This window comes from Gymnoscopelus microlampas (assembly GCF_963454915.1).
Source record: "Gymnoscopelus microlampas genome assembly, chromosome: 2".
Classification (NCBI taxonomy): domain Eukaryota; kingdom Metazoa; phylum Chordata; class Actinopteri; order Myctophiformes; family Myctophidae; genus Gymnoscopelus; species Gymnoscopelus microlampas.
The window spans coordinates 46,384,190-46,400,961 of NC_139939.1; the positions used below are offsets into that span (position 1 = coordinate 46,384,190).

The 16,772-nt window shown below is 40.7% G+C and overlaps 2 protein-coding genes across 3 annotated transcripts in view; one reads left to right on the forward strand and one right to left on the reverse strand.

The window, feature by feature from the left end:
• Positions 1-1,546: 1,546 nt before the first annotated feature.
• ears2 (glutamyl-tRNA synthetase 2, mitochondrial) lies at positions 1,547-12,212 on the reverse strand. Its single transcript, XM_084081418.1, has 10 exons — positions 11,725-12,212; positions 10,968-11,123; positions 10,382-10,571; positions 10,125-10,275; positions 8,486-8,807; positions 7,993-8,101; positions 6,843-6,996; positions 3,952-4,082; positions 3,206-3,341; positions 1,547-2,101 (listed from the first exon to the last, which is right to left on the reverse strand). The coding sequence occupies exons 1-10, from the start codon at positions 11,978-11,980 to the stop codon at positions 2,000-2,002; spliced, it is 1,707 nt and encodes a 568-aa protein (XP_083937544.1). The 5' UTR covers positions 11,981-12,212; the 3' UTR covers positions 1,547-1,999.
• A 3,363-nt stretch (positions 12,213-15,575) lies between these two features.
• The window catches only part of mslnb (mesothelin b), a 51,623-nt gene continuing 50,426 nt past the window's right edge, over positions 15,576-16,772 (forward strand). For both annotated transcript variants that reach the window (XM_084040908.1, XM_084040909.1), the window contains exon 1: positions 15,576-15,667. The gene's annotated coding sequence lies outside the window, so the exon portion shown is untranslated. The remainder of the gene's footprint in view (positions 15,668-16,772) is intronic.

The window sequence follows — 16,772 nt, forward strand, 5'->3', positions numbered from 1 at the left end:
TGTCAATCAGTGTTGCCAGATTCTGCGAGAGAAACAAGCAACCAGGTCTAGGAAAACATGACCAAAAGAAGCAACATGAGCAGTGAGCACTTTATATACACTATTTTATATATATATATATATATATATATATACATATATATATACACACACACACACACACACACACACTTTGTTGAGCCAAATCTGGGTTGAACATGATCCGTGGAGCTGCCTCTGGTGTTATGATCGTGGACTTCATTTACGTTTTCGAAGTATTTTGACAAATACAGGGGGATCCCAATGTTGTGGCGGTATCTTGACGACCAGGCCCATTGTTAATTGCTGTAGCTACTCTGTCCTCAACCCTAATCCATCCAATCCTAGCAAAGTGAGCATGGGATGGGTTCGGTGTTTGAGGCCAAGAAGTAGCCTTACTAGTTTGTTTTGGGATGTTGGAAGCCTTGTTTTTAAGGCCTTGGTGATGTCGTGATACCATGAGGAGCATGCATAATCGAAATGACCTTGTATGAGGGCCCCTGCAAGAATCAGCAAGGTATTCATACTGACTAGAGGGGAAATCCTATACAAAAAGCATGTTCTTTGGTGAATGACTAAATTTGGATTTATGTATATGAAATTTAGCTAGAATAATGATCAAATTAATAATGAATACCTAGTTTTTCTTCTTCTTCTTATTGTTATTATTGAAGCCAAACATTTTTTCCTGTAAAGACAAAAGTCAGAGTCAACATTCTCAACAACATCCGAGATGCATCCTTCCAAAACTTGTTAGTGTGGGTAAAATTCCAAAATAAGTGCAGCATTGCCTCTGGGTACATTTCACACAATGAACAGTTTACACAGAGGTCTTTCTTGAACTTGCAGGATTTTAAACGAAACCTCCCTCAGATTCCAAATACATTTCACAAATCTGGTACGGGGCTCCCTCTCTGGCACAAAACATTCTCAGATGGGGTTTAGGGACAAATACATAACATAATTAATTTGGGGGTCCATGACATGAAAATAATAATAAAAAAAATTGGAAGCAAGCCCAAAAAAACACAACCCGCCACTACCGATATTTTCAAGCGACTTGACAGAAAAACAAGCCCAAAGTCGCTTATAATGAGCCAACATGGCAACCCTGGTGTCAATGTGGCCTGGCCTCCTGCCCAGCCCAGCAGAGACATGTGACACACAGGCTATGCTTAGTCAGGAGTCATGCTGTCTGTCACACACCGTCCCTTTTATTTACCAAGGAGGATGTGAAAGGGAAAGTTGTTTAAATATAATGGGTTATTAAAGGTGGTTTCCATCTTCCGGACAGACTAAAGACTGAGTAAAGTGGACCCCATGTAAATGTATAAAGCAAAATGTCACACCGCCAAGCATTTTGGAAAAATAATAATTAATTTAACACACGCGCGCGCGGCACACACACACACACACACACACACACACACACACACACACACACACACACACACACACACACACACACACACACACACACAATGCTAACTGTATAAGTTCATGGACTAGGCAATGAAGGCAAGATTAAACAACTTTATTTTTAGCTTTCACACACCAGGGTGCATTAGTGATGTTGATAATGAAAAATGTAATAGTGTAAGATTTATTCTTACACAATAAACAGGCTACTTATACCAATGTAGAGGTACCAGGCGAGAATATCAGCCTGTTTGGGTCATCTATTCAAACTTGTATGGCCTGATATTAAAATAATTAATATAGGCTACTACACTGCAAGTGTTCCAAACATAAAGTAGACCTAGTCAAGAAGAATCTCAAAGCTGTGCTTTAGTGCTGTATTGAGTAAAAGCACTTCTGTATTTACCTTCCATTAGTGACCCCTGACCTTGTACAGTCAAAGTGACTGTACATCTCTTAGGTCAGCATCACATGTGCCATTGAATAACACATGATCAAGAGCATGAACATTGTTTTAAAGTATTTAAAAAACACATTTGTGGACGATATGGCTGTCCAGTCTTCAGCTGGTCTGTGTCTGTGAGAGATGCAGAAGTTTCTGGAAACGATGACTAATCTCTGTTGGCCCCAAAGACACCATCATCTCAGCCACGCTGGGACCTTGCTGCACATTAGCGGGGAGAAAGGAAACACAATATTTAAAGGGATATTTCACTTTCAAACATGTTTGGGGGCATTTTAAGGTCTACTCACACTTTTGTGAGGACCCTAGGCATATTGCTTGATTCAGTATGTATTTGATATACATTTTATCAGAAGTTACAAACCCATGGTAAATTCAAACTCCATTTTAATTCATCAAAAACACCTGTCCTTGGTTCTGGTGACTGATATCGTCATTCTAATGTGTGAGGGGGCTGTGTTTTTTTCAATTACTTTTTTCCTTTATTTTTTATATTTTGGGGGGGGGGGGATGAAAAGATCACTAGAACGAAGGACGAGTGTTTTTGATTAATCTAATATGGTTAAAATGGAATTTGAAGTTACAATTGGTTTGTATAGGAAGGGGGTGTGTCTGATAAAATTAATATCAAATATCTAAATACTGAATCAAGCAACTTAAAAACTGTCTGGAGTGTTACACAAAAGCCAGAGTAGACGTTAAAACGACCCCAAACATGTTTGAAAGTGAAATATCCCTTTAAATCATACAAGTACAGTATGATGAAAACAGAACTGCAATCAGAACTAACTTCCTCTTTCTATATATATTCTTTCTGCTGAGTCACTGAGATGAATCAGACTCACTGCAGCATTACTTCAGTTTTGACTATTGCAATTTTCATGAATTATGTTCTGGGCATTACTTCACAGAGGAAGCTAGTGGAGTGTACAGGAAGATACTGAAGCACATAGCATGTATTAGATGCATATCTGCACCAATAAATGCATTACATTTTTCTAGAGTGTCCATTGAATATTATTACTTCTATATTGCTATAATGTACATCGTATATTGCTACTTCAATTTCTATTTCAATTCTGTTGAATGCCTAATTTGTAAGTTGTTATTTATATTGATACATTGTACATTATATATTTGTTCTAGCTATCAAGTTTATATCTTTATATCATCACAATTCCTCATTATGTGCAAACCAACATGGCAATAAAAATAATTATGATTCAGACTACATTGGCCAAGTTCACGTGGTCATTTTGAAGTAAATATCAATTCATTCCAGTGTGTATTGTTTAACCAAGGTACCTGTAGACCACTGAGAGCCAGACGTAAAAGCTTCATCAGCTCTCTGTATTTGGTGGTCTTTGCCTTCTTTGCCAGGCCCCTTAGATCTCCACTGAGACGCTCCACTGACAAGTCCTCTCCTTGTTCTTCAACCAACCTGCATGCACACATACAGTGTTTATCAGCTTACGCAAATATGCAGGCGGAAAAGGTCACAGGTATTCTAGCTTTAAGGTAAAGCCAGAGTACTATTTTAAGGCAGGGGTTTTCAATGTTTTTCAGGCCAAGGACCCCTTAGCTGAGAGAGAGATGAAGCAGGGACCCCCACTACATATTGGATTCCGAAAATAGCAGATCTACACGCTCACAACGCGTCGCAGACGTGTTGTGAGCTTGTAGATCTGCTTTTTTAAGTGGTTAATGTAAAAATGAAAAAAATGTTTTTTTTAAGTGCATAGTCCTATTTATAGGTTATTAATTTCATCATGTGCCTCGCTAGCCAATCACAGTGCTGAATAGAGTCAGCCAATCACAGTACAGCTAGGGGTGTACTAATGTAGAGGGGTGTGCTATTATGAGCCAATCACAGTACAGCGAAGGGTGTTGAGGTGTCCCAACCCCACTTATAGGAGCGGCTACACCGCTAAAAAATAAGGTCCCTATCACACAAAGATGTGGCAGCCCACCAGCAGTATCTCTGAGGACCCCCTAGGGGTCCCGGACTCCCTGTTGAAGACCCCTGATTTACAGAATTACTTATAACATACCTTAACACCAGTGCGGCAATGTGCTGGGCCTCTGAAGTGAGTGTTGCCACCTGCTGGTTGGAGAAGGAAGGACGCATCCACAGGTAGGCGTAGCCTGGCGTCACCAGCTCCTTCAGAGAGGATATGTGACCCTAGCAGAAGAAGAGCGATAGAACATCAGTAGATCAAATAGGACGACTAGATGGAAGGGCAAGAACAGAGAGGGCACTGTAGAAAAAAAGAAAGTAACCATGGAATCTCATCAGCCAGTAGGAGACAGAAGTTCTTAGACTTCACTTAAGGTCATAATCCTTAAGTTTCATGTGTATTGTCTCCATCTCCCAATGGAGAGAGGTAATTGCGCCATTGTCCCAAGTACAATAAAGATGGTGGAGCATCTAGTGTCAAATTTGGTGCGCCATCTGCTTCAAATAACTTTTAAACACTGTAAACCAGTCGGTGACCAAGACACCAGGGTTAAACTTTCTCAAAGGAAGAGAAGGGAGACCACCTCCAACCACTGCAGATGTGTTATGTATTAGCTATGCTACCATACAGATTGGTTTAAGTAACATTTTGTTCATTCAAATAAGTCCTTGATTGTAGCTTTAATTTACTTTTGGCCTATAGCCAAACAGGTCAGATGCTGCCAAGATATAAAATGTATCACTGTTTCATATCAACTTTAGAATGAGGTTTTCCTGATTACAACGGGTCAGATTACCTTCAAAAGAAATGGAATCTGAATCCCGCCCATTGCTTTAGAGAAAAACATTCACATTGTCCTTAAATGCCTGTGGATTCTCATTGACAAGTACATTCAAACAGATCTTAGGTAAACATCTCCAAAATATTTATGAAGCAATGAATAACTGGCTAGCCTGGCCTCCAGCACCACCATAAGGAGTTACCCCTTAGCAGGATTATGTCCTTTAACTCCCACATAAAACACATTTCAAGGACTGACCAACTACAAACATGGGGAAAAATGCATTCTACTATGCTGCCACCAAAATGTGGAATGACCTACCAAAATACATTAAGGTTCTCGAATCTCTACCCAAACTCAAAACCTACCTAAATGAATGGCTGACCTTAAAATACAATTGAGCATAGTTTGACTCCTTAAATACCTTGATAGTAGAATCCTCTGCCACCCGCCCCCACCCATCCTTCCTCTGCAAATTACCTTATGATGATGAGTTTTATTCCAACATTTATTGTATTGTATTATATGTATTATTGATGAATTGAGTACAATGGACCACAATGGAAACAAGCCCCCTGGGGATTTTTGTGTTATCCTTTTAGCATAAACCTTTTACTTTGTTAACAACCTTTGTAATAAAGTATTCAATCAATGCATGTTACTAATCTGACTTCTTTCTCCGGATTTTAGTTTTTGTTGTACTTTCTCATCCCACAGAGGTACAGACTTCTGTGGAGCATGATTACAGACCCCCAAGACTCACTCTCTCTCTTTCAATCCAACCAGTCAAGGCAGATGGCCGCCTACCGAGAGTGGTTGCTCATGTTGCAACCAAATGATTGTTGGGTAAATTAAAGAGCATGGTCTTGACCTACTGTACTCTATATGTACAGTGAAGTGTCATGAGATACCTTGTGATTTGTACATAAAATGTAAATGAATGAACTCTTTGACTGCCAGAGTACTTTCATAAAGTACTCCCCCAGTGCCAGCGATTTTCGTGTTTTTTTTGTTGTTTTTGTTGTAATTTAATTTTCAAATAGTTTGTCTTTCTGCGGTTTTAAACACATACGACAGATCGACCAGAGCAGTAGATAGACACCTCGATCACTCGCTGACTCGCTCGACCCCCCCTCCCCAAACAGGCTCAAACAGTCCATACGCCATAACCGGATGTGACGTTTTCGACAATCGTTGGTCGGGCTTAAGTACGATGTGATACACGACTACGATGACTGTTCGTCACCCAGACTAAAGAAAATAGAAGTGGAGCTCTCCGTTCGTTTTTTATACCGTGTGAAAAACGTGTTTTCCCTATTCTGGCCGAAAATGACGGGGGAAAAAAAAGAGAACCGGAAACGGAATCTGCGTCATGAATCCGGAACCTGGTGAGTCTGAAGGAATCAGAAAACGAAACTGACGATGAAAAATAAACAGAACAGTGCGATCACAGTAAAAAGTAAAAACTCGGGATTTCTCGTTCTGGCACTGAGGGCATTCAGAAAAAACTCGGGATAACTCGGGGCTTGGCACTGAGAGAGTTAAACGTAACCATCTCAAACCTAATGCATGAACACACAACCATTTTAACCGTATACCTAAACTTAACCATATCTAACCTAATGCATGAACACAACCATTTTAAACCTTATACACCTAAACTATACAATCTCCAGATCCCCTTTGCCCCACCCTTCTATTTATTGCTAGGCAGAGCTTGTATCAATGCTTGCATTGGGGTCTAATGCGTATGATAATTCAGGACAAAGATTATACATCTCAACAGAGATGCAGTTCAATGGCTGATTCCCATCACCGTTCAATCCATGCACCTTCACACTGTCGATATTAAACTATGGCATAGTATTAGTCACAAGGGGAAGTTGGCATTCTGTACAAAGGAACAAGCCTCTGAAATAGAACAGGCTGGCTGAAGATCACCGTCAGGGCGATGTAACATTCCTCCCCTGGATGACACATTCCCTGTTACGACAGTACTAATAACATTAGATATTACAATAAAACGATCCAAGCTGGGAATGCCTGCCCCACCCGTTCATGCAATACCAGTTGTACTGGGTATAACGGGCACGCTGCACACAGACAGATGTATAGATAGACAGATGGACCATTTTTACACCATTTATACAGTGTCTCGGCACATTATTGTAAATGTGTATTCTAGGATGTGTGTTATGGGTACCTTGCGAAGGTGTAGGATGCGAGTGATATAATCTTCATGGAGCACTTCTTTATCTTGGATCTCTGTTGCATAGAGCTGTTGGATTTCCCCCTGGAGATCCCTCACCAACAAGCGACAATGCTCCTCGTCTTCTATTCGCTGTTGCAGGTGGATTCTAAAGCAATGCCATATATACAGTGCTAAGATAGAGAAGTGCCTTTATACGCTATAGTTCACTGAGGAGAAAATATTAATCCAACCAAGAAAAAAAGTCTTTATGTTTTACAAACTGGGGCTAGAGTGCAAATGCATGCAATACAAGCAAATTCACCCCTGCATTATAGCTGTATTATGGCAGGCTTGGCGGCCATAGCTGAGTAGTTAGTGAGCCCGCCTGGGGAGCCAGAGCCCCTGGTTGTCCCAGGTACGATTCCAGGCCAGGCCAGCAATGTGTCGATGTGTGTCCCTGAGCTAGACTCTTAACCCCTAATTGCTGCCTGAGCACCGGCTCCCCCGAGTGAATGGCTGCTCACTGCTCCTAGTTGTTATCCACCTGTTTCCTAGGCTTTTCACTGTGTTCCACTTCCTGTCTTTTGATCCAATGAAATCCAATGAAACCGGTCAGATGACTAATGATATCCAATGAAATCCGACAGGAAGTGGAAAACACACAGCCAAGAAACAGGTGGATAGGATGGGTAAATGCAGAGGACGAATTTCACGTATGTGCATATGTATGTATACATACAGTGACAAAAACACCTCAAGGAGTGGGAACGATTCTATTCTATACTGTAGCTGAATTGTACATTTTAACATCATTGTCACATTCGAATACCCAGGTAGAGATTACTGACAATCAGTACAGCCATTAACGATGTGCGTTTGTGTAACATGTAGCCAACCATGAGATTTTCAGTTTATTGAAAACTAATTCAAAAGGTTGAATACACAAGAAAAACCGAAGGCTTGTTTCCATTATGGTCCTTTTGGGGAAGGGGGGCAGGGAGCAACAATACAAAAAAACTAAATACAAAATTGTGTAAGATTTAATGTGATTGTGTTTACAAATGAAAAAGCTAATAACTTAACACACCAAAATGAACAGAAAAGGCCATTTTGAATCTACAGTTCTTGAACAATGAAGTTTAGATTATGTTTTGTGACTCACCTGTTGAACTCTGGTAGCTTCTCCAGGTCTAGAAGAGCAGAATGGGTTGTGATTTTTGAAGGAGTAAACTCAGAGATCAGCTCATCTATCCTCCGGCCCATCCGATTTGCTACAAGGTAACATAAAAACTTTACAAATACATTCCAGTACTAGAAGATGTTTACTTTATATAAAGAAAAGTCATGGTAACCAATTTATACAAGCTCCAAATACAGGAGTTTGAGGCCATGTAATCACATTGGCTAACTGCCCTCCCAGATCCTTATCCTGACCACCACACAAAACACATACCTAACAATTACTAACCTAATGACAAAAACAGATACTAATACCTAACTAAACATAATGTCTAAATGCAATCATTTTAACATTATATGTAAGTTTGGTGCGTTGCTTTGTGGTACTGCCAGTTCAGCAGCCACTACCTAAATTTAAAACATCATCCATTAATGTTTTGACAATCAGTTTAACAATCCACCCTTCCATCACTCACAAGTGAAACCAGAACCACAGTTGGTGGTGATGTCCAGCAAGGCCTCTGGCAGGATCCCATTTCTCTGGAAGCTCTGGATGAATATATCCCCCTGCCTCTTGGACAGCTTGCTGCCATCTTTATTCATTAGTAGGGGGAGGTGTCCGAAGGCGGGTGGCTGCCATCCGAGTGCACGGTACATAAGGAGGTGTTTGGAGGTGGAGATCAGCCATTCTGAGCCCCGCAGAACATGGCTGATCCTCATGTGACGGTCATCCACTATGTTGGCAAGATGATACGTGGGAAATCCATCGGCTTTCATCACCACAGGGTCCCCTTCCACCTAGAATACACGAAGAGAGAAAGAGAAGGATGAGGTGGAGGAGGGAGTTCTCAGAAACAGAGTTTGTGTATGCTGCATAACAGGAAGTGGAACAGGGGGTGTGGATGAACCAGGGACAAAATGGGAGAAGGAAGAGAGAGGAGACAATAAGGGCACGTACACACTATACGATATTTGGTCCGATTAGGCTGTCGGGGACCTTTTTCGGCGATCGCTGACAAAACTACCCGATCTGGCGCAGATCGGCCGGCTGGATTAGCCTGGTAAACCTTCCCTCCGGAAATCTCATTTCCATTTGATTTCAGGAGTGAGTCTGGCCTGATCGCCCATTCTGCAATATTGGCTGTGGGCTGGAGTTGGGCGGGAGTAATACCGTTGACTGACAACCCCTTCAGCCAATGATCGTTTTTCCCCTTCAGCCAATCAGCAGTTCACCAGACTAATGTGACGCAACGGGACTTTTGAGACGGTCATGCCCAAAATAGGTTGCCTTATTCGGATACATGTGTGTCACTGCCCGCCTTGGCCGGTTCTCTGAATTTTTATTTTTAAATAGGCTCTGTCATGATTAATTGACCACATATATGAAGTTAAACAACTAAATTCTATCCAAACGATATCTTATAAGTAAATTCCGTGCCTCAAAATAGAAGTTTGAGAGCTTTTTGAAGTGAAAAAACAGCGGAGAAAATAGCGGACAGAAAAGATGGCTGCCGTTCGTGTTTTGTCGGCTGCATTCAGGCTGCACTCGGTGCCATTCGGGCTCACTCGAACTCGCCACCTGATTGGCCAACTGTCGCTGTCAATCACAGAACGATGTGCGACGACGCTGATAGGCTCGTCCGTTTGGTGTACACAGCCAATATTGCAGAATGGGCCATCAGGCCAGACTCACTCCTGAAATCAAATGGAAATGAGATTTCCGGAGGGAGGGTTTACCAGGCTACGGCTGGATAGCATCCTAGTGAACTATCTACAGTGTGTAATCCCTGGTCGGGGATCAAACCACAACGAAATATGACAGCCGATTTCAAGAAATAAACTCCTGCAATGTGCAATGTGTAAAAAAAAACGATCAGATGACTCCCTGACCACTTTAAAAGTCCTACAGTGTGTACCTGCCCTAAGAGATGAGATCATTATATTATACATGAATGAATGAAGTTAAAATACCGCCAATATGAATGTGAATCCTATTTTGTGAGGCGGACTTGTGAAATATGGGACACATTATTGGGGAAGTGTTATGTGATTTTCATATGTCCTCAAAACAATGATAGGATTCACGTTACAAATAGTAGTCAATCCTAATCGGACCTGGGCCACCTCATGGCGGTTCCATCCAAAGATAAGATCCTCGAAAGCTTCCACTCCTTCCTCCAGACGAAACCGGATCACATATGGAACTCCCTTGGCTAGCTTCTCCTTCACCTGGTCAGCTCGCAGGTGTCGACACCTATTATCATACCTAGTGAAAGAGGGAGACGTGTGTGAGAGTGTAAGTTTCAGTATTGGGCAAGTGGTGGTGTACACTACAGTGCGCACGGCTGCCCATAGGGATGTAACTGAACTACCTGGGAGTCTGCCCAACACGCAGGGCTTCTTTTTTAAGCAGTTCTAGTCTCTGTGCGCTGCAGAAACAATGGTAGGCATGACCACTCTCCACAAGCTGCTGGGCCGTCTGTCTGTAAAGGTCCAGTCTCTGGGACTGCATGTATGGTCCAAATGGCCCTCCCCGACGAGGACTCTCATCTGGAGGTATACCTGGGATAGAGTAGCCAGGAATGTTAAATGACTTAATATTAAATCAATCATCAAATCACACTGATCAGTGATTCTGAACCTTTTAAAGTTCATAAGGATTAACATTTTTTATCTTCAAGTATAAACTGTAATTAAATGGACCGGTAAGGGTCCAATTGGTTCCATTTGTACACTCTCTGAGTTACAGAACTGTAACTCCTGAGGTTATTTTCAGGTATTTTCACAATATTTATCTGTGGAGCCAAGTCAAACTAAATGCCTCAACTCTTACATTCCAAGTGCTTGTCAGGGTGGGGGGTCCCCAGTTCAAATAGGATTATTTTGGGGGGTCGCGGCCTGAAAAGGTTGAGAACCACTGAGTAAGAACAACAGGGGTGCAGGTGTGGTGTCTCTTACCAGCCCACTCTAGCATGTCCTCTATGGACTCTGCTGCTCCTGGCACCAGCCGGCTCTGATCCGTGTCCTCAAGTCGCAGGATGAATGTGCCGCCATATTTCTTGGAAAAGATGTAATTGTACAGAGCAGTGCGGAGCCCTCCCAGATGTAAGAAGCCTGCAGCACAGAGGAATATTGTATGTTGTCAGGACTCAGGATGTTATTATTACTGTTATTATTAGTTTGCATTCAGAAACAACTAAACATGAACAGACAAGACTTTTGGTGGTCAGAGATTTATTTTATTTTATTTTAATGTCTCCACGTAGCCTTGGATCAAGACTATCATGGATGTATTTTATCGAGTCTTGACTTTTCCTTTCGTATCTATGAAAGCCCATACTTCTCCGTACATGTACAAAAACAACATACAACGTGCTGACCCTGTAGCACCGGATGTTAACTCGACATTAGGAAACGGTGTGGACTGTAGTAGCCCGTATTTTTCAATAGATATGTGTTTTAATCCCGTCTGTGTCGGATTCTGTCAGAAGTTCCATCAATGGGCGGTAGTGACGGGGCGCATCCGGTGAAAGCCGGTATTACACTCAATGTAAACAAGAAGTAAACAAGGGGGGAAATGGCGTTCAGGCACAGACGGGATTAAATCACATATCCATTGAAAAATACGAACTAATACAGTGCACAAAGTTTCCGAATGCCGAGATAACATTTGTGGAAGTTCTGGACTGGTCTGAAAACTAGTTAACTAACTTACCCGTTGGACTGGGAGCAAACCTCACTCTGACTTCACCGTGTTCAGAAGAGCGTCGTCTTCTTGTAGTGGTGTTAATGTGGACGTCTGTCCACCTCTTGCAGTGTGGTGGCAAACCACTGGCTGTCAGTGCATTAATCCCATGGAAGGTCCTTCTTGCTGTGATGTCAACATTAAGGCAGCATCGTCTACATGATTTCAAAACGTGAGCCGTGCTGTTCATCAGCCCTAACTGCACGATGACTGGCGAACAGAACATGATCACGACACTAAACCAACGTGTGTTGGAGGAGACACCATCTGATCCTGCTGCTCTGCGTCCACGTCTAAAACAAGCTCAGCCTCGTCAAGTATCGCTCAGTCACAGTGCAGTTAGAAGATTAGTGGATCATTCAAAATACTTGTTTATTCCTGCAGCTGACCGTCAGAGTTGTATCTGTGTTGACATAGCTACACGAGTTAACGTTGAATGACGAGTGACGTCACGTTACATGAACCTGTCTTCTTTGTACAAAATTATACGAATTGAGCTTCCCCACGTCGCCCCCTACCGTCTGGAGGAATTATCAAGTCTAGATAATGTGATTCAGTGTTGTAAAACAGGCCGACTGCAGATTGACTAGAAGTGCTCACACTTCAAGCTGTGAATAAAAGGATGTTTGTGAAACATCCCCTGTCGGGCAGAAACCTTGTATATCCATATTTTAAATGAACGCCCTACTTTGTCATATTAGAGTATCGCACAAAAGTAGAAAAAAACTTGTTGTGAGCATGTAGATTTTAACAAAAGCTTGCTGACTAAGTAATTACTGCATTGGATCCATTGCAGCACAGGTTATTTTTTTTCCATTTCATGAAAAGTCATGGTTTTGGACATGCAAGGTCTACTGTAGTTGTCCCTGCAGTTCTATGACATCACCAAAATAATGGCAGTCATCTCCATATTTGGGCAAAGAACATGGACAGAAAATGTTGTGGAAACCTGTTTTAGGGTGATAAGCTTATAGATTGACATATATAGAGCCCTGCGGGATGCTGGTCAATAAAGTATGTAGGGTTTAATTTGTTAAAGGTTCAGCAGTTGGATAGAGGTATGTGTACTGTATGTTCAAAACTAGATGTGGCTCTTCTAGTTCTGCAGGAGCAGGGACCTGTATCGGATTCCTGGGGGCATGATGCTACAGTAAGTATGAAGGGTGTGTGTGTCGTCTTCAACTATTTATGAGGCGTTATGATGGCAGGACCTGGAATGTCCTCATCTTCCTGAGGAATAACAGGCAATTTTGGCACGTGTAGAGTATCTTTTCACCACTGACCTTAAAGGTGAGCTTGTTATGGTATTGCTAAGTAATACAATGATGTTATGATTACTCATTAATTGCACACTACATTTTGGGGGCAGATTGTTATAAAGTGACCACCAATCTGTGTTTTTTAGGATGAAACACAAAACCTTTGCTGCCATTTCACTTCACTGACATCCTACAAATGCATCATTGTAGGATGAGTCAGATACATCAGGGGATACATACTGTACATCAGACACATATTCACAATATACCATCTACAATATTGATACAATATAATACAGAAAAACAGACCAATATTTATATATATATATGTGTCTACAAAAATACTATTTTCACTAAAAATGTATTACATTTCAGGAACCACAACTTAGTTCCCTATTTAAAATCCGCTAGTGCTGCTTAACCAGCTCTTTAAGGAGAACTTAAAAGTGACAAATGAGCCAATGGACTTTAGGTAAGCAGGTAGACCATTCCACAGTAACACAGCTTCTTTGTTTAATATCTATTATTAGTATTATGTTGTCGATTATGTTATTGTTGTTGTTGTGGTGGTTGTTGTTGTTGTTGTTGTTGTTGTTGTTGTTGTTGTTGTTGTTGTACATCTTCACAGAACTATAGATTTATGAATCATTTATCTGTTCAAATGGAAAACAAACCCACCCACTTAATCCACTTCTATTGTATTCTATTGTGTCGATCCCCTTCCCGCTTTCTGCAGCATTTTGCCTTTGTGTGTATTAAAAACATAATAGCCAACACAGACACAGAGACAATGTATTGAGAAAGGTCATCGTAAAACCAGTTCAACTTGATCTGTGAGTGCGTATATAAGCAGGTGCAGCAACACACATGGAAGTGTATTCACATCTTCTCTTACATACATGTACAGTATTTACATACATACCCAGAACTTTACTGACCTGGCCCTTAGAATACCTTGGACCTGAGTCTCTTTACATAAGTGTGGCATGGTAAACAGAATTGAGTTGTTTATTTTGGCCTAAGTTACATAAAAAGCCCACACCTAATTTATTCTGAATGGAAGTTATCAATCATAATGACAAACAAACCAAACCAAAGTCAATACTTACTTTCAGTACTTTACAGTTTAACTTTAACACCTTAACCACCTGCAAAATGGATGTCGGAGACAAACTTTAGTGAAAGTAACAATAAACCAGTGGTGTAAAGTAACTAAGTACATTTACTCAAGTACTGTACTTAAGTACACCTTTGAGGAATTTTTACTGGATTTCCAATTTTCAGTACTTTTACTTCAACTCGACTACATCTCAAAAGAAAATATTGTACTTTTACTCCACTACAATTATTTGAAAACTTTAGTTACTAGTTACTTTGTAGATTTTGATTATTATTACAAAACATACAGTATAACCACTTCAGCCCTATAAACATTTCGGCCAATCTACAAACTCGCGCCGCATTGTGATTCTGCATTATGAGTACTTTTTTTTTTTTTGGGGGGGGGGGGCTTTTTTGGGGGGCTTTTATGCCTTTAATGATAGGACAGAAGACTGACAGGAAATGGGGAGAGAGAGATGGGGAGTGACACGCAGCAAAGGTCGTCAGGATCGGGATTCGAACTTGCGACATGCTGGCATTGCAGCCTAGGATGCCTGGACCGCCACGCCGCGGCCCAGGCCATAATGAGTACTTTCTACATTTGATACCAATACTCTTGTACTTTTACTCAAGTACATTTTGAATTCCGGACTTTTACTAGTAACAGAGTATTTCTACATTGCAGTATTGATACTTTTACTTAAGTAAAAACATTTAGTACTTTTTCCACCACTGCAATAAACATTAGTGTAGATAATTTTGTTCAAATAACACCTGTCATTTGGCTACAGAAGATCTATAGGTGTTAAACTGCCTATACTGCCTAGAGGAACCAATGAAGTTATTAACATAATGCTGTTATTACTTTTGTAATCAGGCAGCGCTTTACACTTTCCTTCATATTCATAATTGCATCATGGTGTATAGGAAAGGTACACTTCAACCAATTGCCAAATCGCTCAACAAAACACAAAGGCAACTGTGTGGCCTCTATTCCTTAACCTAGAGGTCTAGTCATAGTAGTTATAAAATACACACTGCTTTACTGTGAACAAAGCCAGAAGCAATCATGGGCCCACTGCCCAGTTGCGCTGTACATGAATCAGTGTGTAATATTATACAACAGGTTGCTGTCTCCCCCACTCACACACATGCTTACAGTAGAGGCGTGTCACTGACCGCAGCGACATACCGTGTCTTAATACTGTAGGCTAAATTATATACCGCTAAATCTTTTTTTCTTTTTCTTACAAAGCACTCTAAACAACCCATAATTGACAACTTAAAATGCATTGAAATTCAAGTGTTATAACAGAAGTTTTTTTTGTTGCACCATAGAGCATCATCATCTGTGCGTTCCCACAGCTCTGAGCTGGTTCCACCTGTCTCAGGTGACAGGGAGGAGGGAGGGAGGAGGGGTTGAGGGGAGGAGGCGCAGGGAGGGAGTGACAGAGACAGAAAGAGAGACAGAGCGATCCCTTACACATGATACCGTTCACACAGCAGGACAGGACATACTACTCTTAGGATACACACCTCTAAAGGATTTTTAGGTAAGCTTTGATTTCTTCATTGTGTCTTTAGTACAGTAGGATTTGATGTTACCTAACTAACATTTCAGAATGAATCTGAATTCCCTCAAAGGTTGAACTGATGTTTCATTGAAGCATTGTATTTTGGCTACTGAAGAAGTCTCTCTCTCTCTCTATATATATATATATATATATATATATATATATATATTTATTTTTTAAAATATATTTTCTTTTCTCTTTTCTTTCTACCCCTGGGCACTGTGAGTGATGTACGTGGTTTTGTGTAGATTTGCGTAAGGTAATTGGGTGGGACTGTGTAGCAGGTGGGAAGGGGTTTATGTAGGATGAATGTGGTGTTATGTACGGTCAATTTTTTGTTGTTGAAAAAATCAAAACAAATATTGAACACCTAACTACCATTTCAGAACCTTTAGATTAAAATTTGGTAGTTCTTTGATTTCTTATGTTGTTTGCTGTAGACTTCCTAATTGATGTACTTTTTAGCCTATTTTACAAGCTACATACATTGCTGTATGATAAATGCACAGTATTGGGCATTTATAGGCTTTATATGATCATTAAAAAAATATATATAAAAAAAACATAATGGATTTCTGTCATGGGACATTTTTGCCTGCTCCTGTTGTCAGTATACCATGCACCAGTTTGCTGTTTACCTCTAGCAACAACTTACTGGTTGATTTCAGATCTGGGAATTTCACAGATGAACTGGCTCATATAAGTCATATGAGTGATATGAAGGGAAAACACATGTGTTTCATCCTAAAAACACAGATGGTCACTTTGTAACAATCTGGCCTGAAAATTAAGCGTGTAATTAATTAGTAATCATAATGTATTAGAAAATGTGATGATTGAACCATCATAGATACCTCTCCTTTAGAAGGCAGTGTTACACAGTAAAATCCTGTGTTAATCTTATGTTGATTTAAGTTTATACATTCTGCGAGTTAAATGAACACTCAATATTTTACAATATAGGCATCCACACAGCAAATGGAAAGGAATCAAATGAACCCATAAAGGTCCATTTGGTTCCATTTCTATACTCTCTGAGTTAAATTAACACTGTTAACCCTGTGTACCCACTTCTGTATTCAAT